The 18,494-nt window shown below is 38.9% G+C and overlaps 1 protein-coding gene across 5 annotated transcripts in view; it reads right to left on the reverse strand.

Moving 5' to 3' along the window:
• The window catches only part of TUFT1 (tuftelin 1), a 44,728-nt gene that overhangs the window by 12,895 nt on the left and 13,339 nt on the right, over positions 1-18,494 (reverse strand). Inside the window, exons 2-6 of one of the 5 annotated variants that reach the window (XM_065904131.1) lie at positions 9,297-9,371; positions 8,781-8,882; positions 4,779-4,865; positions 4,136-4,225; positions 2,135-2,200 (exon numbers count right to left, since the gene is read on the reverse strand). In XM_065904131.1, the coding sequence (XP_065760203.1) occupies positions 2,135-2,200; positions 4,136-4,225; positions 4,779-4,865; positions 8,781-8,882; positions 9,297-9,371 (420 nt within the window). The remainder of the gene's footprint in view (positions 1-2,134; positions 2,201-4,135; positions 4,226-4,778; positions 4,866-8,780; positions 8,883-9,296; positions 9,372-18,494) is intronic. The other 4 variants (XM_065904149.1, XM_065904157.1, XM_065904139.1 and 1 more) reach the window with 4 other exon arrangements.

An 18,494-nucleotide genomic window follows, 5' to 3' on the forward strand; every position in this document is an offset into this window, starting at 1 on the left:
AGAGATTGCATGCTGCAAATAAAGATCAAGACCTGGGGCAGCCAAAAAATTAATTAAAAAAAATTTCTAAAAAAAAAAAAAATTCATCCAAATGTCATTCTTGTAAGACTCTTTGATGACATAGAAAAATTTCGTGATACAGTATGAAGAGAATAAAAGGGAGTTATAAAATTTTACATGTAGGAGCTAAAGACAAGAAAACTGATTTTATTAACACAGCAATGTAAACAGAGCCCTAAAAACATGGTGTTGGATGAAAAAGGAAAAAATAAATAGAGCGCAAGTCTATTATGAAAATTAAAAACATACTTAATAGGCATATTTAAATTATATATTAAATATGTTAGAGTGAGCACCTTTCGGTCAGGGAGACCAAAAAAAAAAGAAAAAAGCCGAAGCAGTGACAGGCCTTTTCGGGCCCAGTGATGATAACGAGCCCTGAACTGAAGGGAAGGTCTGAGTCAGCTCTGCACTTGAGGGCCAGACACACCCAACACAAAAAAATAACCGCCCAAGAAACAAGTACAAAGAACTGCTGCTGCTGCTGCTAAGTCGCTTCAGTCGTGTCTGACTCTGTGCGACCCCATAGACAGCAGCCCACCAGGTTCCTCCGTCCCTGGGATTCTCCAGGCAAGAACACTGGAGTGGGTTGCCATTTCCTTCTCCAAGGCATGAAAGTGTAAAGTGAAAGGGAAGTCAGTCTAATCTCAATGTCGTAAATATATATTTGCACTGAAGGGAAAACAAAGGAAAGTTTACCAAACTGATTTTTCTCTGGGTAGATTACAATTGATATCTTTTTCTTCTTTCAACTTTTCTATGTTTCTGAATTTCCCTAATTTTCAACAGTATGCATGTCTTGTATTATTACATAATCACAAAATATATAACAACAAAAGTCATTTTTTTAAAAGTATAGCCATGTGTTTGTCGATTATACTTCAATAAAGCTGGGGGGGATTAAAAATACTATGTTGTTATTCAAAAGAATGAGACAGATTTACATACTGTTGTTATTTAGTTGCTCAGTCATGTCCAGCTTTTTGCAACCCCATGGACTCTAGCCTGGCAGGCTCCACTGTCCATGGGATTTCCCAGGCAAGAGTACTGGAGTGGGTTGCCTTTTCCTTCTCCAGGGGATCTTCCTGACCCAAGGATTGAACCTGTGTCTCCTGCATCGCAGGCAGATTCTTTACCTCTGAGTCATCAGGGAAGTCCTAGATTTACATGTACTAACATGGAAAGAAGGCTGTACTCTTCAGTTTAAAAAAATAAAGAAATAAGAAGAAATAATATTTTATTTATCACAACTCTGTGTTTGTAAAAAGCATGTGTATATTATATACGTATATTTATACATATATATAACGCATGTCTATATATTACTGTATACACACATATGGCTTTTAAATATGGATGTCTATGTACGGAAAAATACTCTAGAACTTTAAACTAGAATATTAGAACTAATAGAACAGGCTAAATATTAGAATCAAGTGAAGAGCTTTTAAAAGTCCTAATGCAGAACTTCCCTGGTGGTCCAATGGCTAAGATTCCCTGCTTCCACTGCAGGGGGTGAAGTTTTGGTCCCTGGTCAGGAACTAAGATCCTGCATGCTGCATGGCATGCATAGTCAAAAAGAATTTTTTTTAAGTCCTGATGCACAGGCCACATCTCAGATCCGTTAAATTACAGTCTCTAGCGACAGCACACAGGTATTGCAAAAGCTCCCAAGGCCATCTTAATAACGAACAGTGAGCACTGCTCTAAAAGGACCCACCCATGGGAACTCCCTGGCAGTCTAGTTAGGACTCTGCACTTTCAGTGAGGAGGGCAAGGTTTGATCCCTGGTCAGAGAACTAAGATCCCATAAGCCATGCAGCGCAGCCAGAAAAACAAATAAATAAAAGGACCTACCCACTTCTGTTAACCGTGGATATTTACAAGGAGTGGAACTGGGGAAGCAGAATTTCCGATTTATATATTTCTCCTTTGTTTGCATTTTTACAGCCAGTAAACATTACTTTCATAGTTAGTGAGACAGAGAGAGCAAGCAATAAACAAAAAGATAAGGAAGGTGTATTTCCTGCCTCTTGGCTAACCAGTAGTTGCCACTACTTTCCCTGTTACCTACCTCGGGTGGGCTGCTATACGTGGTCAGGGGACCTTCACTAAGACCATTTGGCTTTTCTAGCACGACCTGTTCAAAGAAAAATCAAATTGGTAGTGAAAATTGCTCTTGTTGTTTAGTCGCTCGGTTATGTCCAGCTCTCTGCGACCCCATGGACTGCAGACCAGCCTCTGTCCATGGGATTCTCCAGGCAAGAATACTGGAGTGGGTTGCCATGCCCTCCTCCAGGGATATAGAGTAGTGTGTGTGTGTTATTCCCAAACTTCTAATTTATCCCTCCTCTCCTTTCTCCTTTTGTAACCTTAAGTTTGTTCTATATGTCTGTGGGTCTATTTCTGTTTTGTATATAAGTTTATTTGTATCACTTTTTAAAGATTCCATATAAACCATATAAAACATTATTTTTCTAAGAGTTCAAATCTTAGATTAAAAGGGAAAAGGAAGAGTGGGGGGAGAGGAAGAGGAAAAAGAAAAAGAAGGGAGGAAAGAAAAGAAGAAAAGACGTCTAGTGCTCCGCAGGAAAATGGAGAAAAGAGGGAGTGGAGAAACACGCACAGCCTTGAGAGAAAATACCTGAGCCTCAGCAGGAGGAGGAAGGAAACCCCAGGCTAAAACCTTTCAGCAGACTGGAAAATGTGCCGGCCCATTCCCCGAAGCCCAGGAAACACAAGCAGCTGCCTGCCATAAACAGAGTTTCCCTTGCCCCTCGGGGATCCTGACAAGGTTTGACAAAACATAAATCAAAAGGGGAAGCTGCATTTGCTGCCATTCTTTCCAACTCAAAGCCTAATTAGTCATCATATGACTGCTGGTTTATAAAAACAAGGGCCCTGGACTTCTGGGCTCTGAGCACATTAGGCTCTTCAATCATAAGACAAAATACCTCCCACCAGCTAGATGTGAGTTCAGGCAGTGAAAGTCTTTCCTTGAGCCAGAGCTCGGGTGTACACCACACGAGCCTGGCACATGCCCAAGGCGAAGGGTAATTGTGCCGGCTCTAGCTGCAAGGTCACTGTTCCCCTTGGGAGAAGGAAGGCAGGGGCTACTGGAGAAGGACCACCCCACCCAAACTGAAAGCAGACGAAGGAGACACTGCCCAGAATCTAAGGGAGGATGAGGGTGAACTCATGGAAGAGACAGTTCTGCTCTCCTGGGGACATTTCTATCCTCAAATTTTTGAAGGACCAAAAAGCAGGATCCCAGGACCATCCACACCCAGAAGGATTCTCCAATCAGTTTGGTCCAACAAACATTTACTGATGACCCTGTGCATCCCTGCTGACTCAGTTGGCAAAAAACCCGCCTGCAAGGTGGGAGACCTGGGTTCGATCCCTGGGTTGGGAAGATCCCCTCGAGAAGGGAACAGCTACCCCCTCCAGTATTCTGGCCTGGAGAATTCCATGGACTGTATAGTCCATGGGGTTGCAAAGAGTCCAATACGACTGAGCAACTTTCACTTTGTGAATCCCAGACCCTAGGCTGGGGTGAGAGGGCACAGAGACGAGGGAGGATGAATTCTCATCTGGAGAAGCTTCCTGTGCTAGGGTAGAGGTAGCTCTAGACACACACAGAAACAGACAAGGACCAAGACTTCCAATTTACACCACAAGCATCACCAAATTAAGCAAGATCAGCTTGTGAGAAGTTTGGATTTATAGGTGATTGTCTGCTTTATAAGACTTTGTATTACAAGAAGATTGGTCACAGAATCCCTACGGACAAGATGGCTTGCCATTAATTGGATGATAATTTTATTGATATAAATTCTATTTCTTTTGTACATGTTTTAGGGACAGGTGTGGTTGTATATAGTCTGACATGTGTGAACACAAGTGTCCATCTTCTGGAGAGCCTAACAAGGTGTGAATGCTCAGAGAAGCCAGCATCACCCGTATTCTCAACTTTCCTGGCACTGGTATTAGATTTGGAAACCAATGAGTGACTGGTAAACGGCACAACTCCACCTCCTCAGTTGGGACCCAACTGTGGACCATTTCTTATTACCTGTATCTCCTTTTTATGGACAGAATCTCCTGGATCTCTGTCAAGCTTGCTACTTATATCCTCCCGGAGCTTCTGCAAGCAGTTCCTGGCCTGGGAGGAGAGGGCAAGAGGCTTTAGCTTCGGGAAAGAGAGTACACCAACTCACCCACCTCAATGCCCTTTCCCAACCCATAGTCCTATGAGTCAAGTACTGTTCTAAGTACTGGCTGGGGAAGGAGAGACTCTACTCAAGTGGGGCTGTAGTCCAGTCTCTCCTACCGAAGCAACAAAATAATAAAAAATCCTGCCTTGGTGTATCTAACTTTCCAGCTGGGGAGACACACCACCCAATGGGATATGTTATGGCCACAAGTGTCAAGAAGAAATACAAGCCAGGTTAAGGCTTAAGAAAAGTGAGGAAGCAAGGCTGGCACTTTAGATAGGACGACTGGGGGACAGCGCTAGGTGTACGGTGCTTAATAAGTATTTGTTGATTAATGGAAGGGTCAGAAATGCTATTTACTCATGAGGGGGCATGGTGGCACTTTGTAGATATGAAGGAAGCAGAAGGGAGAAAATCAGAACCTATGAAAGAAGGGAGCCATAAAATATGAGGTTTAGAGAAATGACTTTGGTCATTTCCACAAAGGGAAGGGGTGCCCACCTCCTGGATATACTGGACCTCACTCTTCAGCTGGTTAATATTCTTCTCATGGATCATCTTGTCTCCAGACCTCCCTTTCAAGTACACCTGAAATAAGGAAAACAACACTAATTAAGAAATCTCCAGTGGAAGTAACCTAAATGTCCATTGACAGATGAACAGATACAGAAAATGTGGTACAGGGGCTTCGCTGGTGGCCCGGTGGTAAAGAATCTGCCTGCTAATGCAGGAGACACGGGTTTAATTCCTGATCCAGGAAGATCCCACATGCCACGGGGCAACTAAGCTCATGTGCTCAACTACTGAGCCTGTGCTCTAGAGCCCACGTGCCACAACTACTGCAGCCCTCACATCCTAGAGCCTGTGCTCCACGACAAGAGACGACACCGCAGTGAGAATCCCACGTACCACAACCAGAGAGTAGCCCCTGCCTGCCACAACTAGAGAAAAGCCCAAGTAGCAACAAAGACCTAGCACAGCCAAAACTAAATAAATACATAAAAACTGGGGGAAAAAAGAGGTGGTCGGTACACACACACACACACACAGAGGCTAAAATATGACTCAGTCATAAAAAAGAATGAAATAATGTCATTTGCAGCAACATGGATGAACCTAGAGATTATCATTACTAAGTGGAGTAAGCCAGAAAAATATCACATGAGATCCCTTACAAGTGAAAATTAGAAAAGCAAAATGATACAAATGAATTTATATACAAGATAGAAATTGACCTGCAGACAGAAAACGAACTTATGGTTAGCAAAGGAGAGGGGGGAAGGATAAACAAGGAGGGTGGGATTAACATATATACACACACTAGTATATACAAAATAGATAAGCAACAAGGACCTACTGTTAGCACAGGGAGCTATACTCAATATTTTGTGATAATCTATAAGAGAAAAGAATCTGAAAAAAGATATCTATAACTGAATCACTTTGCTGAAATTAACACATCATTGTAAATCAGCTATATTTCAATAAAAATTTTAGAAAAAGAAAAGAAACCTCCAGTTAAATTAACTCCACCCAGGTAGCCTCATACACTGCCGTTCAGTTCAGTGGCTCAGTCGTGTCTGACTCTTACACTGCTGGTGGGAGGGTAAATTGTCACCACCTTTCTGGGTGGTAATTTGGTGGTTCTGATCAGAAGACTTAAAACTATATTTACTCTTTGACCTATCAAAGCTATTTCTGGAAATTTATCCTAATGAAGTAAATTTAGCTAAAAACTAGCATAAATACTTACATACACACATGTAAATTCATGAAAAGGGGATTGTAAAGAGGATTTACACATTTTTCTCTGTATACCATGCTTGAATTTTTTACAATTGAGAAAATATTTCTTTATTATTTATACTATAAAACATATACACAAGTTAGTAATACATATACTTGACAAAATATTGTTTATGGCTGCAAAAAGTAGAAATAGACAAAATGTTCAACAATAGGGGATTAAAGAAATTATAGGGTATGTGTATAATAGAATACTATTAAGTCATTTATGGATATAGAAGATATTATAAACTACAATTAAAGGGAGGCAAGCAAATTGTAGTATAAATATACAATTAAAAAAAATACAAACATATAGGAAAATGTCTGAGAGGATACACAATAAAATGTTAACAATGATTATATTAATAGAATTATGGGGTGGTAATGTAATGGTCACATAAAGGCCATGTAATGACTTTGAATAAAAAAAATTAATTGAAAGTATACAGGTTGGATAGGGTAAAACTATTCACAGATAATAAGATCATGTATACAGAATAACCTATGGAATTCAATAAAAAACTATTAGAACAGAAAATGAATTCAGCAACGTTGTAGGATATAAGTACAATATATGAAAAATAGTTGTATTTCTATACACTATTAATAGCAATGAACAATCCAAAAGAAAAAAAATCTAGAAATAAATTTAACAAAGTTCAAAACCTGCATTCTGAAAATTATAGAACATAACAGAAACAAGAAATTACAGAACAAGAAATAAGAGAAGACCTTAAAAAGTGAACAAACATCCTATTTTCATGGATTAGAAAACTTAATATTGCTAAGATGGCAGTACTCCCCAAACTGAATTACAAATTCAACACAATTCTTATCAAGATCCAAGCTGGTTTCTTTGCAGAAACTGACAAACTAATACTAAAATTCATATGGAAATGCAAAGGACCCTAAATAGCTAAAACATTCTTGAAAAAGAACAAAATTACTACAGAGCTACAGAAGTCAAGACAACGTGGGGCTGATATAGGATAGACATGTAGATCAATGGTATACAAAGCGTCCAGGAATAATAATTACATACTCTGATTTTTGTCAACTGATTTTTGACAAGTGTGCCAAGTAACAGTCTTTTCAACAACCAATGTTGGTAAAAATGGACATCATGTGCAAAAGAATGAAGTCACACACACACACAAAAAAGAATGAAGTCACATCATACACAAAAATTAACCCAAATGGATCATAGACCTATGCATAAGAGCTAAAACTATAACTCTCTGAAGAAAGTATAGGGATAAATCTTTGTGACCTTTGGTTTGGCAAAGTCTTCTTAGATACAATACTAAAAGCACAGTAACAAAAGAAATATATATATAAATTGGATTTCAACAAACTAAAAATTTTTGTTTCAAAGGACATCATCAAGAAAGCAAAAAAAAAAGCCCACAGAATGGGAAAAAAATAAAAATTTTTTCCAAAACATTTATCTGATAAGCACTTACTATCCAGAACATATAAAAGAACGCTTATTCTGTAACAATTAAAGCACAATTGGATTTTTAAAGAGCAAAGGATTTGAATAAATATTTTTCCAAAAAAGATATACAAACAGGCAATAAGCATATAAAAAGATGTCATTAGGGAAATGCAAATTAAAACCACCATAGGATACCACTTCACATCCACTAGGATGGCAATAATCAAAAAAATGGATAATAAAAAGTGTTAATGAGGATATACAGAAATTGAAACCCACATATATAACTGGTGGGAATACAAAATAGAGCAGATGCTTTGGAAAAATCTCTGGTAGTTTCTCAAAAGATTAAATATAAATATAGAATTACCATATGACCTAGCAATTTCACTACTGCTAGGTATATACTAAGAGAATTGAAAACACATGTTCACCAAAAAACTTGTACATGAATATTCAAAGCAGCATTATTCATAAGAGAGTGGAAACAACCCAAATGCCCATCAACTGATGAATGGGTAACAAAATATAATATATTCATTCAAGGGAATATGATTCAGCCATTAAAAGCAGTGAGTACTGATGTATGTTACAATATGGCTGATCCCTGAAACTACTTTGCTAAGTGAAAGAAGTCAGACACAAAAGGCCACATGTTGTGCTGTGATTCCCTTTATATAAAATGTCTAGAAAGGGCAAATCCATAGAGACAGAAGGTATTGATAGACCGGTGATCACCAGGGGCTAGAAGGAGTGACTGAAAAAGTTCTGAAATTAATAGTGGTGACGGCTGCACAACTCTGTGAAAATATTAAAAACTACTGAATTGTACACTTTAACTGAGTTAATTGTAGGGTATGTGAATTTCATCTCAAAAAGCTGTTTTTAGAAAAGAAACTTCATTTTTTAAAATTGTTTTAATTGCCTTAATTAAACAAAAATTATTTTAATTAAAAAAAAAAAAGTTCCGTAAACATGTTTTCTACCTGTCTCCACACCTTTCAGCAGCTGAAATGAAAACAGACAGTAGATAAGCACCTTGAAAGGTCATCTCATCCATTCCCCTGCCAAGTGCCAGGAAGCACTAGAGCCACTATAGCCTGACTGTGGTCTCCTGGTGTTAATTAAGATCTTTCCAGGAGACAGCCAAGAACCAGCATCACAGATCTGGTTCTTCCCAGTCAAACCACAAGGGCCCTTTGGCGAAGTCAGCCATTTCCTCTCCTGTGTCTGTAGGGAGAGAGGAGGGAGAAACAGTGGAGGTGAATGAAGCCTACCTTAATGATCTCTTCGTGTCCATCATTGGACTCCACCAGTTCTGAGGCCAGAGAATGACTACTTGAGCGGCTGGACACCATGGCATAGGTCTTCCTGCCCGCCTGCCAGAGAGAGAGAGAAAGAAAAGTGGATCAGAGACCATACGACCAGCACTGAACTTCTGTCCCTCAACCAATGCAGAACTGCTCCTCAAAAGACTTAAAGGGTTAGTCCAATGTTTCCCTCCAAAAATTCATTTCAGAACTTCAACCCGAAGCCACAGGATGAATGCAGCAGCAACAAGAACACAGGACGGGGAGAATTAGTTGAAATTGCAGGTTAAGTTTTCATTGTAATGGGGGCCTCTACATCCCCAAAGCAAGGCATGATGCTGAGGTCAGCTGGCTGTGTCTGAAAGGAGATGCTCCCAGGCAGCAGAGGAGATGGCTCCAGCCAGCACTGGGCCGAGGGGTCAGCAGCAAGGAAAGAGAACCGGCAGAGACGGGGAGGCCTCGCTCCACCAGCAACCTCGATACCTTCTGGGCTAAGCGTTCAAGTTCATCTCCTGTCAGGTCACTCTGGAGAGTCAGCCTGAGCACGTCCACGCTGCCCTAATAATGACAATCACAGCAACAAAAATCTCTCAGCTTTACAGTCTATTACCAGTACACATGCACTTCTGCCAGTCCTGTAGAGTGGGCTTTATTATTGCTGAGGTCTGGAGAGGGACTTCAGCTGGCTCAAGGTCAGTTCACTCTTGGGTGATAAGGATGTCTCCAGGGACTCTGACAGTGTTCTTTACACGGCACATCGTATGTGCTCTCCTTTCCCCACTGTTTAGAAGGCATCCCTGGATTGGTCACCCCCAGTTCAGAATTTCTGCACCTGACATCCAACCAGGAAGTTACTGATTCCCTTCACAAGACTAGGATAACTTTCCTGAACCAAATCATAGGAAGGTACCTGAATCCAAACCCTTATTTCTATTAGCCACACAGAAATTACCCAGAAGAAAACAGGCAATACAATAGATCAGCCTAATTTCAAAGGAAGCAGCAGGTATTCTTTCGTAACTTAAAGAAGGTTTAAAAACCTTCTTTTCATTGTGAGGAAAATAGAAAACCTGAGGGGGAAAACATGCAAGAAGAGGGAAAAGTGGGGGGCTAGAGATCTGGGGAGATAGTAACATTGAGAGAGGATCAGCAAGGCAGAATGGACCAAACCCTGCCAGTAACCCGTCTAACAAGTACAGGTAGACAAGAGGCTGAGCGACTCTGGATCTGTGGATCTCACTAGAAAAATAAGGGTTGAGCTAAGTCTCCCTAAGGCTCCCTCCATATTTGATATTACAACAGCATAAAAGAGGAGTACATGCCCCTCACAGCTAATGATGGGAAGATGGGTACTGAACTAACCAAGACAAAAGTGACTTTGAGGTCATCTGGTCATACCCTGCCATGAGGCCCAGAAGTGTAAATGCCATCCTACTGTTAACAGTTCTGAGGAAACCTCCTAACCTTCCAAATATCTGATGGAGTGACAGGAGGAAGAAAGAATGGACTCTGCCCAGAAAGCTGGGAGAAGCTTCTCTGGGAGGCAACAGATCTTCCTACACAATAAAAAACAAATGGGTGGAGAAGTAATCAGTCTCTGTAATCAGATACTGTGTTCTCCCTATAAAATGGAAATACTACCATCCAAGTGAGGGCTTTTTTGTTTAAGATTAACTGAAAGTATATGGAGGTTGTTCTCTGCCACATAAGAGCGTGTGCTCAGTCGGTCAGTCATGTCTGACTCTTTGAGACCCCATAGACTGCAGCCCGCTAGGCTCCTCTGTCCATGGGATTTTTCAGGCAAGAATACTGGAATGGGTTGCTCTTTCCTTCTCCAGGGATCTTACTAGCCCAGGGATCGAGCCCAAGTCTCTCGTGTCTGCTGCACTGCGGGTGGACTCTACCAGCAGAGGCATTGGGGAAGCCACATAAGAGGAAAGTATTCAAATATCAGCCTCTTCCCACTTCTTGGAACAAATTCAAATATAAGAAAGATTGAAGACAGTCCCACATGGCCCTTAAGACTTACCAAACCTGGCAATGTAGCTAGCTTTTACAAAAACACTTAATTCCTACCAAATAAAAGCCAGACCCTTAGTGTGGCATTTAAGGCTCTCCACAACCTGAGGCAACTCGCCTCCGCTGTCACTGGTCTTCATTGCCCCTGGTCCAATATGCCCCATGCTTCCCCACTTTGGTAACTTCGCTCTCTTCATTTCCTTTGCCTAAATGTTCTTTCTTCTCATTTTCACCAGGGGCACCTGCGAGTCCCTCAAGAGTTTGCATTCAATTGCCACATCTTCCATGACACTTCCCTACATCCTGCGAGAAACACATACTCCCTTCTCTGCGTTCCCGCTGCTTCACAGGCCTCTGGTGGCAAGTGCCTCTCACTTAGTTGTGAACCATGTGACTTCACTGTCAACTCCTTGTGGGCAGCTGTCTGCCATAGCCCCTAACAAAGGTAAGCATTTTCTGAATGCATAGTGAGTGTTCCATGACATCTAGGTCAAGAGCCCATTACAAAAGAAAGAAGAAATGACTTCAAAATAGCCAAGTGAAAGTGAAAGTCACTCAGTTGTGTCCAACTTTGTGACCGCAAGGAGTATACAGTCCATGGAGTTCTCCAGGCCAGAATACTGGAGTGGGTAGCCATTCCCTTCTCCAGGGGATCTTACCAACCCAGGGATCGAACCCAGGTATCCTGCATTGCAGGCGGATTCTTTACCACCTGAACCACCAGGGAAGCCCAAAATAGCCAAAGTGGCTGCTAACTCTTTTCCCCAGTACACAGGCATGCGCTTTGATTAAAGCATAGTCTCGGGAGTTCCCTGATGGTCCAGTGGTTAGGATTTGATGCTTTGACTGCCATGTTCCGGGTTCAGCCATGGCATTTTAACTGGAACAGCACAGACGACTAGTCTGGATTTGGGCCTTGAGAGGTCATCTCCTCTATTCATGTCATCAGAATCTCAGTTGGAGACAAGAAAGAAAGTTGAAGAAGTACTCAACTTGCTGAAAGAAACAATGGCTGAAAGACAGAGAAAACAAATAACAAACAAAAATAAAATAGCAGGCTTACCATACTAATAATTACACTAAATGTACACAGTCTAAACACATCACTTAAATACAGATTGGCAGGAATTCCCTGCTGGTCCAATGGTTAGGACTCCATACTTTCCCCCAGCTTAGACCCCTGATTGGGGAACTGAGATCCAGTAAGCTGTACATCCACAGCCAAAAAATAAAAAGCAGACTGGCAGAATAGATTTTTAAAAATGACTCATTACATGCTGTCTCTAAGAAACATATTCAATACTTTAAATATAAAAATATAGACTGGTTGAAGTAAAAGAACAGGAAAAGATACATCATGCAAATATTAATCAAAGGAAAGCAGGAGTGCTATGTGAATATCAGATAAAGTAGACTTCAGAGCAAAGAGATTACCATAAATAGAAAAGGACATTATGTAATATAAATCCACAAAGAAGACAGAGCAATCCCAAATGTATATTCACCAAACACCAAGCTGCAAAATATGTGAAACAAAAACTGATAGAACAAATACACAAATCCACAGTTATAGTTAGAGACTTCAATACCTATCTCTCAACAACTGATGGAACAACTTGGGTGGGGGAAATTAGCAAGAAAATATAAGAACTCAACCACACCATCAATCAACAAGATCTAATCAACATTTATAGAATACTCCACCCAACAGCAGCAGAATACATATTCTTTTCATGGGTCTATGGAACATATACTAAGACAGACCACAATCTGGACTATGAAAAAATCTCAACAAATTTGAAAGAACTGAAATATACAGAGTACATTATATGACCACAATGGATTCAAACTAGAAACAAATAACAGAAGCATAATGGGAAATTTTCCGAACACTAGGAAACTAAACAATATACTTCTAAATAATCTTTGGGTCCAAAAGACACTCTCAAAGGAAATTTTTAAAAATTGCTGAACTGAATGACAATGAAAAACCAAACATTAAACTTAGTGGGATATAGCTAAAGTAGTTCTTTAGAGAGGGAAAGAGAGAAAAATTCTCTAAACTCCCTCTAAAGAGAGGGAAATTCATAGCATTAAATGTATGTATTAGATGAAAAGAAAGTGTCAAATCAATAATTTAAGCTCCCACTAGAAGAATCTAGGAAAAAAAAAAACAACTAAAACTCAAAGCAAGCAGGGAAAAGGACTTAATAAAAATAAGAGCATGGATAAATAACATTTAACACAGAACAACAATGGAGAAAAACCAATGAAACAAAGAGTTATTCTTTGAAAGGATCAATGAAATTCATAACTTCAAATAAGACTACAAAGAATAAAAGAGAGAGACATAAATACCAATATCAGGAATGAAACACAATATTTCTACAGAACTTGGGGGTATTAAAAGTATAAGGTAATACTATGAACAACTCTATGAGCATAAATTTGACAATTTAGAAAAATGAATCAATTCTTTAAAAAATATGAACTATTGAAGTTCTTCATCTAGCATGACATAGGTAATATGAATAGCCTTATAACTACTAAGGAAATTAAAATCATAATTTAAAAATTCTCAGAGGAGTTCCCTGGCAACCTAGTCGTTAGGATTCCAGGCTTTCACTGCCATGGCCTGCGTTCAATCCCTGGTCGGGGAGCTGACATCCCACAAGCCACAGGGCACAGTAAAAAAAAAAAAAAAAAAAAAATCCTCTAAGAAGAAATATCCAGGCCCAGATGACTCCACTGGAGAATTCTATGAAATATTTTAAAAACTAGCACCAATACTATTTCAACATAATCTCATCTAGAAAATAAGAGGAGGAACACTTTCAAATTCATTTTATGAAGCTATTCTTATCGTGACACCAAGACCAAAGACAATTTTAAAAAGAAAAACAAAAAAAATTACAAACCAATCTATCTCATAAATACAAAGATTTTATCCCCTAACATTTTGTTAGAACATGGGTAAAAGACATGAAAAGATATTTCACTGAAGAAAATATACAGGTGGCAAACAAGCATATAAAAAGATGTTCAACATCATCAGTCATTAGGGAAAGGCAAATTTAAACCACAGTGAGATATCATTACACACCTATTAGAATGGCTAAAACAAAGACTACAGTACCAAATGCTGGCAAGGATGCAGAGAAACGATCACTCTCACGTTACTGGTGGGAATATAAAGTGACACAGCCACTCTGAAAAATAGCTTGGCATTTCTTTAAAAATTAAACATACAATCACCATATGACCCAGGAATTATGCTCCTGGGCATTTATCACAAAGAAATGTAGACTTACATTCACACAAAAAATTGCACACTTGAGGTAGGAGGTGAGAGGAAGGTTCAAGAGGGAGGGGAAATATGTATACCAATGGCTGATTCATGTTGATGTGTGGCAGAAACCAACACAGTATTGCAAAGCAATTATCCTTCAATTAAAAATAACTAACTATGTTTTTAAAAACTTGCACACTAATGCTTATAGCAGCTTTACTTGTAAAACCCCAAAACCAGAAACAACTCAGATGCCCTTCAGTAAGTGAATGATTAAACAAACTATGGTAAGGCCATATCATGGAATGCTTACTATTCTGCAATAAAAAGGAATTAATTACTGACGCATGCAACACCAATTTCCCAAGAATTAAGCTAAATGGAAGAAGCCAATCACAAGAGGTTACATACTATATGATTCCATTTATCCAATAGTCTTGAAATGACAAAACTACAGAAATAGAAAATAAGCAAAGGGGTTCAAGAGTTAGGGAGAAGATGGAAGTGGAAAGGAAGTGGGTGCAACTCTAAAATGGCAAACTGAAGTATCTTTGTAGTGATGGAAATAGTCTGTATCTTGACTGTATTGATGTCACTATCCTGGTTGTGACAATGCATTATGGTTTTATAAGATGCTACCACTGAGGAGTGCTAAGTAAATGCAAAAGATCTCCATTATTTCTTATGACTGCATGTGAATCTACAACTGTGTTTAAAAAAAATACCTACAGAGATAAAAATTAAAGAAATAATGAAGGAAATAAGTAATTATTATCCTACTACTCTAAAATAGCCACTATTAAAATGTATTCCTTACTTATAGTTTCCTTTGTTGTGCAAAAGCTTTTAAGTTTCATTAGGTCCCATTTGTTTAGTTTTGCTTTTATTTCCAATATTCTGGGAGGTGGGTCATAGAAGATCATGCTGTGATTTACGTCAGAGAGTGTTTTGCCTATGTTCTCCTCTAGGAGTTTTATAGTTTCTGGTCTTACATTTAGATCTTTAATCCACTTTGAGTTTATTTTTGTGTATGGTGTTAGAAAGTGTTCTAGTTTCATTCTTTTACAAGTGGTTGACCAGTTTTCCCAGCACCACTTGTTAAAGAGACTGTCTTTTTTCCATTGTATATCCTTGCCTCCTTTGTCGAAGATAAGGTGTCCATAGGTTCGTGGATTTATCTCTGGGCTTTCTATTCTGTTCCATTGATCTATATTTCTGTCTTTGTGCCAGTACCATACTGTCTTGATGACTGTGGCTTTGTAGTAGAGTCTGAAGTCAGGCAGGTTGATTCCTCCAGTTCCGTTCTTCTTTCTCAAGATTACTTTGGCTATTCGAGGTTTTTTGTATTTCCATACAAATTGTGAAATTATTTGTTCTAGTTCTGTGAAAAATACCGTTGGTAGCTTGATAGGGATTGCATTGAATCTATAGATTGCTTTGGGTAGAATAGCCATTTTGACAATATTGATTCTTCCAATCCATGAACACGGTATGTTTCTCCATCTGTTTGTGTCCTCTTTGATTTCTTTCATCAGTGTTTTATAGTTTTCTGTGTATAGGTCTTTTGTTTCTTTAGGTAGATATACTCCTAAGTATTTTATTAAGGTGAAAAGACAGCCCTCAGATTGGGAGAAAATAATAGCAAATGAAGCAACAGACAAAGGATTAATCTCAAAAATATACAAGCAACTCCTGAAGCTCAATTCCAGAAAAATAAATGACCTAATCAAAAAATGGGCCAAAGAACTAAACAGACATTTCTCCAAAGAAGACATACAGATGGCTAACAAACACATGAAAAGATGCTCCACATCACTCATTATCAGAGAAATGCAAATCAAAACCACAATGAGGTACCATTACACGCCAGTCAGGATGGCTGCTATCCAAAAGTCTACAAGCAATAAATGCTGGAGAGGGTGTGGAGAAAAGGGAACCCTCTTACACTGTTGGTGGGAATGCAAACTAGTACAGCCACTATGGAAAACAGTGTGGAGATTTCTTAAAAAACTGGAAATAGAACTGCCATATGACCCAGCAATACCACTTCTGGGCATACACACTGAGGAATCCAGATCTGAAAGAGACACGTGCACCCCAATGTTCATCGCAGCACTGTTTATAATAGCCAGGACATGGAAGCAACCTAGATGCCCATCAGCAGATGAATGGATAAGGAAGCTGTGGTACATATACACCATGGAATACTACTGAGCCGTTAAAAAGAATTCATTTGAATCAGTTCTAATGAGATGGATGAAACTGGAGCCCATTATACAGAGTGAGGTGAGCCAGAAAGATAAAGAACATTACAGTATACTAACACATATATACGGAATTTAGAAAGATGGTAACGATGGCCCTATATGCAGGGCAGAAGAAGAGACACAGAAGTACAGAACAGACTTTTGAACTCTGTGGGAGAAGGGGAGGGTGGGATGTTTCGAAAGAACAGCATGTATATTATCTGTGGTGAAACAGACCACCAGCCCAGGTGGGAGGCATGAGTCAAGTGCTCGGGCCTGTTGGGCTGGGAAGATCCAGAGGAATCGGGTGGAGAGGGAGGTGGGATGGGAGACCGGGATGGGGAATTTGTGTAACTCTATGGCTGATTCATATCAATGTATGACAAAATCCACTGAAAAATAAAAATTAAAAAATAAAAAAATAAAAAAAATAAAAAATAAAGTAATGCTTAAAATTCAAAAAAAAAAAATGTATTCCTTACAATTTTTCTATGCACATTTTTGAAAGGCATACTACTATATACAGTTATATACTTGCTTTGCCCCCCTTTAATATTTCATCATTAATTTCCATCACATTAAGCATTGTTCAAAAGTGGCTTTTAATGGCCATTAGTGTTAGTACTCCATGAATAGATCAGACTAATTTATTCAGCCTAACTGCTCCCCAACTTCAGGGTAGGATATGATCAACTTCTTTCATTTTATTTTTCATATATTTATTTTTTATTTTAGAAAATATATTTTATTTTGATCGAATGAGAATGATACATAACAAACAGTACCCAAATCACCACCAGGTCTGTTGCCTGGTCCATTATCCCTCAAGCCCAAACTGATTTTCTACCTTCTTTGCAGAAAAAGAATAGCATTTAGAACAGTTAGACCTTGGCCCAAACATTAGCTCTGACTTTCATTTGTTGTGTGTATTAATTTTATTCTCCTTCAGCCTTACTTTACTAGTTGATAAGATGGATAGTACAACACTTAAGTGAGAACACAGTGACTAATACACATAGACATACAAAAGTGCCAGTTCCTCAAATTTGACAATGCTCTTTAAAATACTTTCCATAAGCATATAGGTTAAAGTAAATATGCCTTGTTATGGGAAAAAATGCATATTAATCCCTACTTCATACTATATAAAAACATTAATTCTGAGTGGATTGCAGATGTAAATGTGAAAAGCAGAAAAATAAAGGTTTTAAAAATTTTTTTTTAATTTTTATTTATTTGGCTGCATAAGGTCTTAGTTGTGACACATGGAATCTAGTTTCCTGACCAGAGATCAAACCCAGGCCCCCTGTATTGGGAGAGCAGTGTCTTAGCCACTGAACCACCAGGGAATTCCTAGAAAAATAAAAGTTTTTATAGAATTTTTTTTTTTAGGATTCCCTAGTGGCTCAGACGATAAAGAGTCTGCCTGCAATGTGGAAGACCCAGGTTGGATCCCTGGGTCAGGAAGATCTCCTGGAGAAGGAAATGTAAACCCACTCCAGTATTCTTGCCTGGAAAATCCCATGGACAGAGGAGCCTGGCAGGCTATAGTCACAAAGAGGTCACAAAGAGTTGGACATGACTGAGTAACTTCACTTTTCTTTCAGAACATTTTTACGGCCTTGACAAAGGCAAAATTTTTCTTAAACACAGCATAAAAAAATCCTTCTCATAAAAAATTGATAAATTGGACTATATTAAAATTTTGAACTTTCATTCATCAGAAGACACCATTAAGAGAGTGCATGACAACCCACAGAGTAGAAGATATTCATTCTACGACCATCTGACAAAGGATAGTCAGAATACATTAAGAATTCCTGTAAGACAAAAAACAACATGATATCCTGGACTGAATCCTGGATCAGAAAAAGGACATTAGTGAAAAATCTGGTGAAATTCAATTAAAACTCTACAATTTAGTTAACCAGTATTACATCAATTAAAAATTTCTTAGTTATGATAAATGTGCCATGGTTACATAAGATGCTAGCATTGAGAAAACTGGGTGAAGAGCATATGAGTATTATCTTTGCAACTTTTCTGTAAACCTAAAATTATTTCAAAGTAAAGAGCATATTTAAAGGAAGAAAGTAGGGGAGGGAGGGAACATGAGAGGGAGAGAGA

The sequence above is a fragment of the Muntiacus reevesi genome, chromosome 1 (assembly GCF_963930625.1).
Source record: "Muntiacus reevesi chromosome 1, mMunRee1.1, whole genome shotgun sequence".
Classification (NCBI taxonomy): Eukaryota; Metazoa; Chordata; class Mammalia; order Artiodactyla; family Cervidae; genus Muntiacus; species Muntiacus reevesi.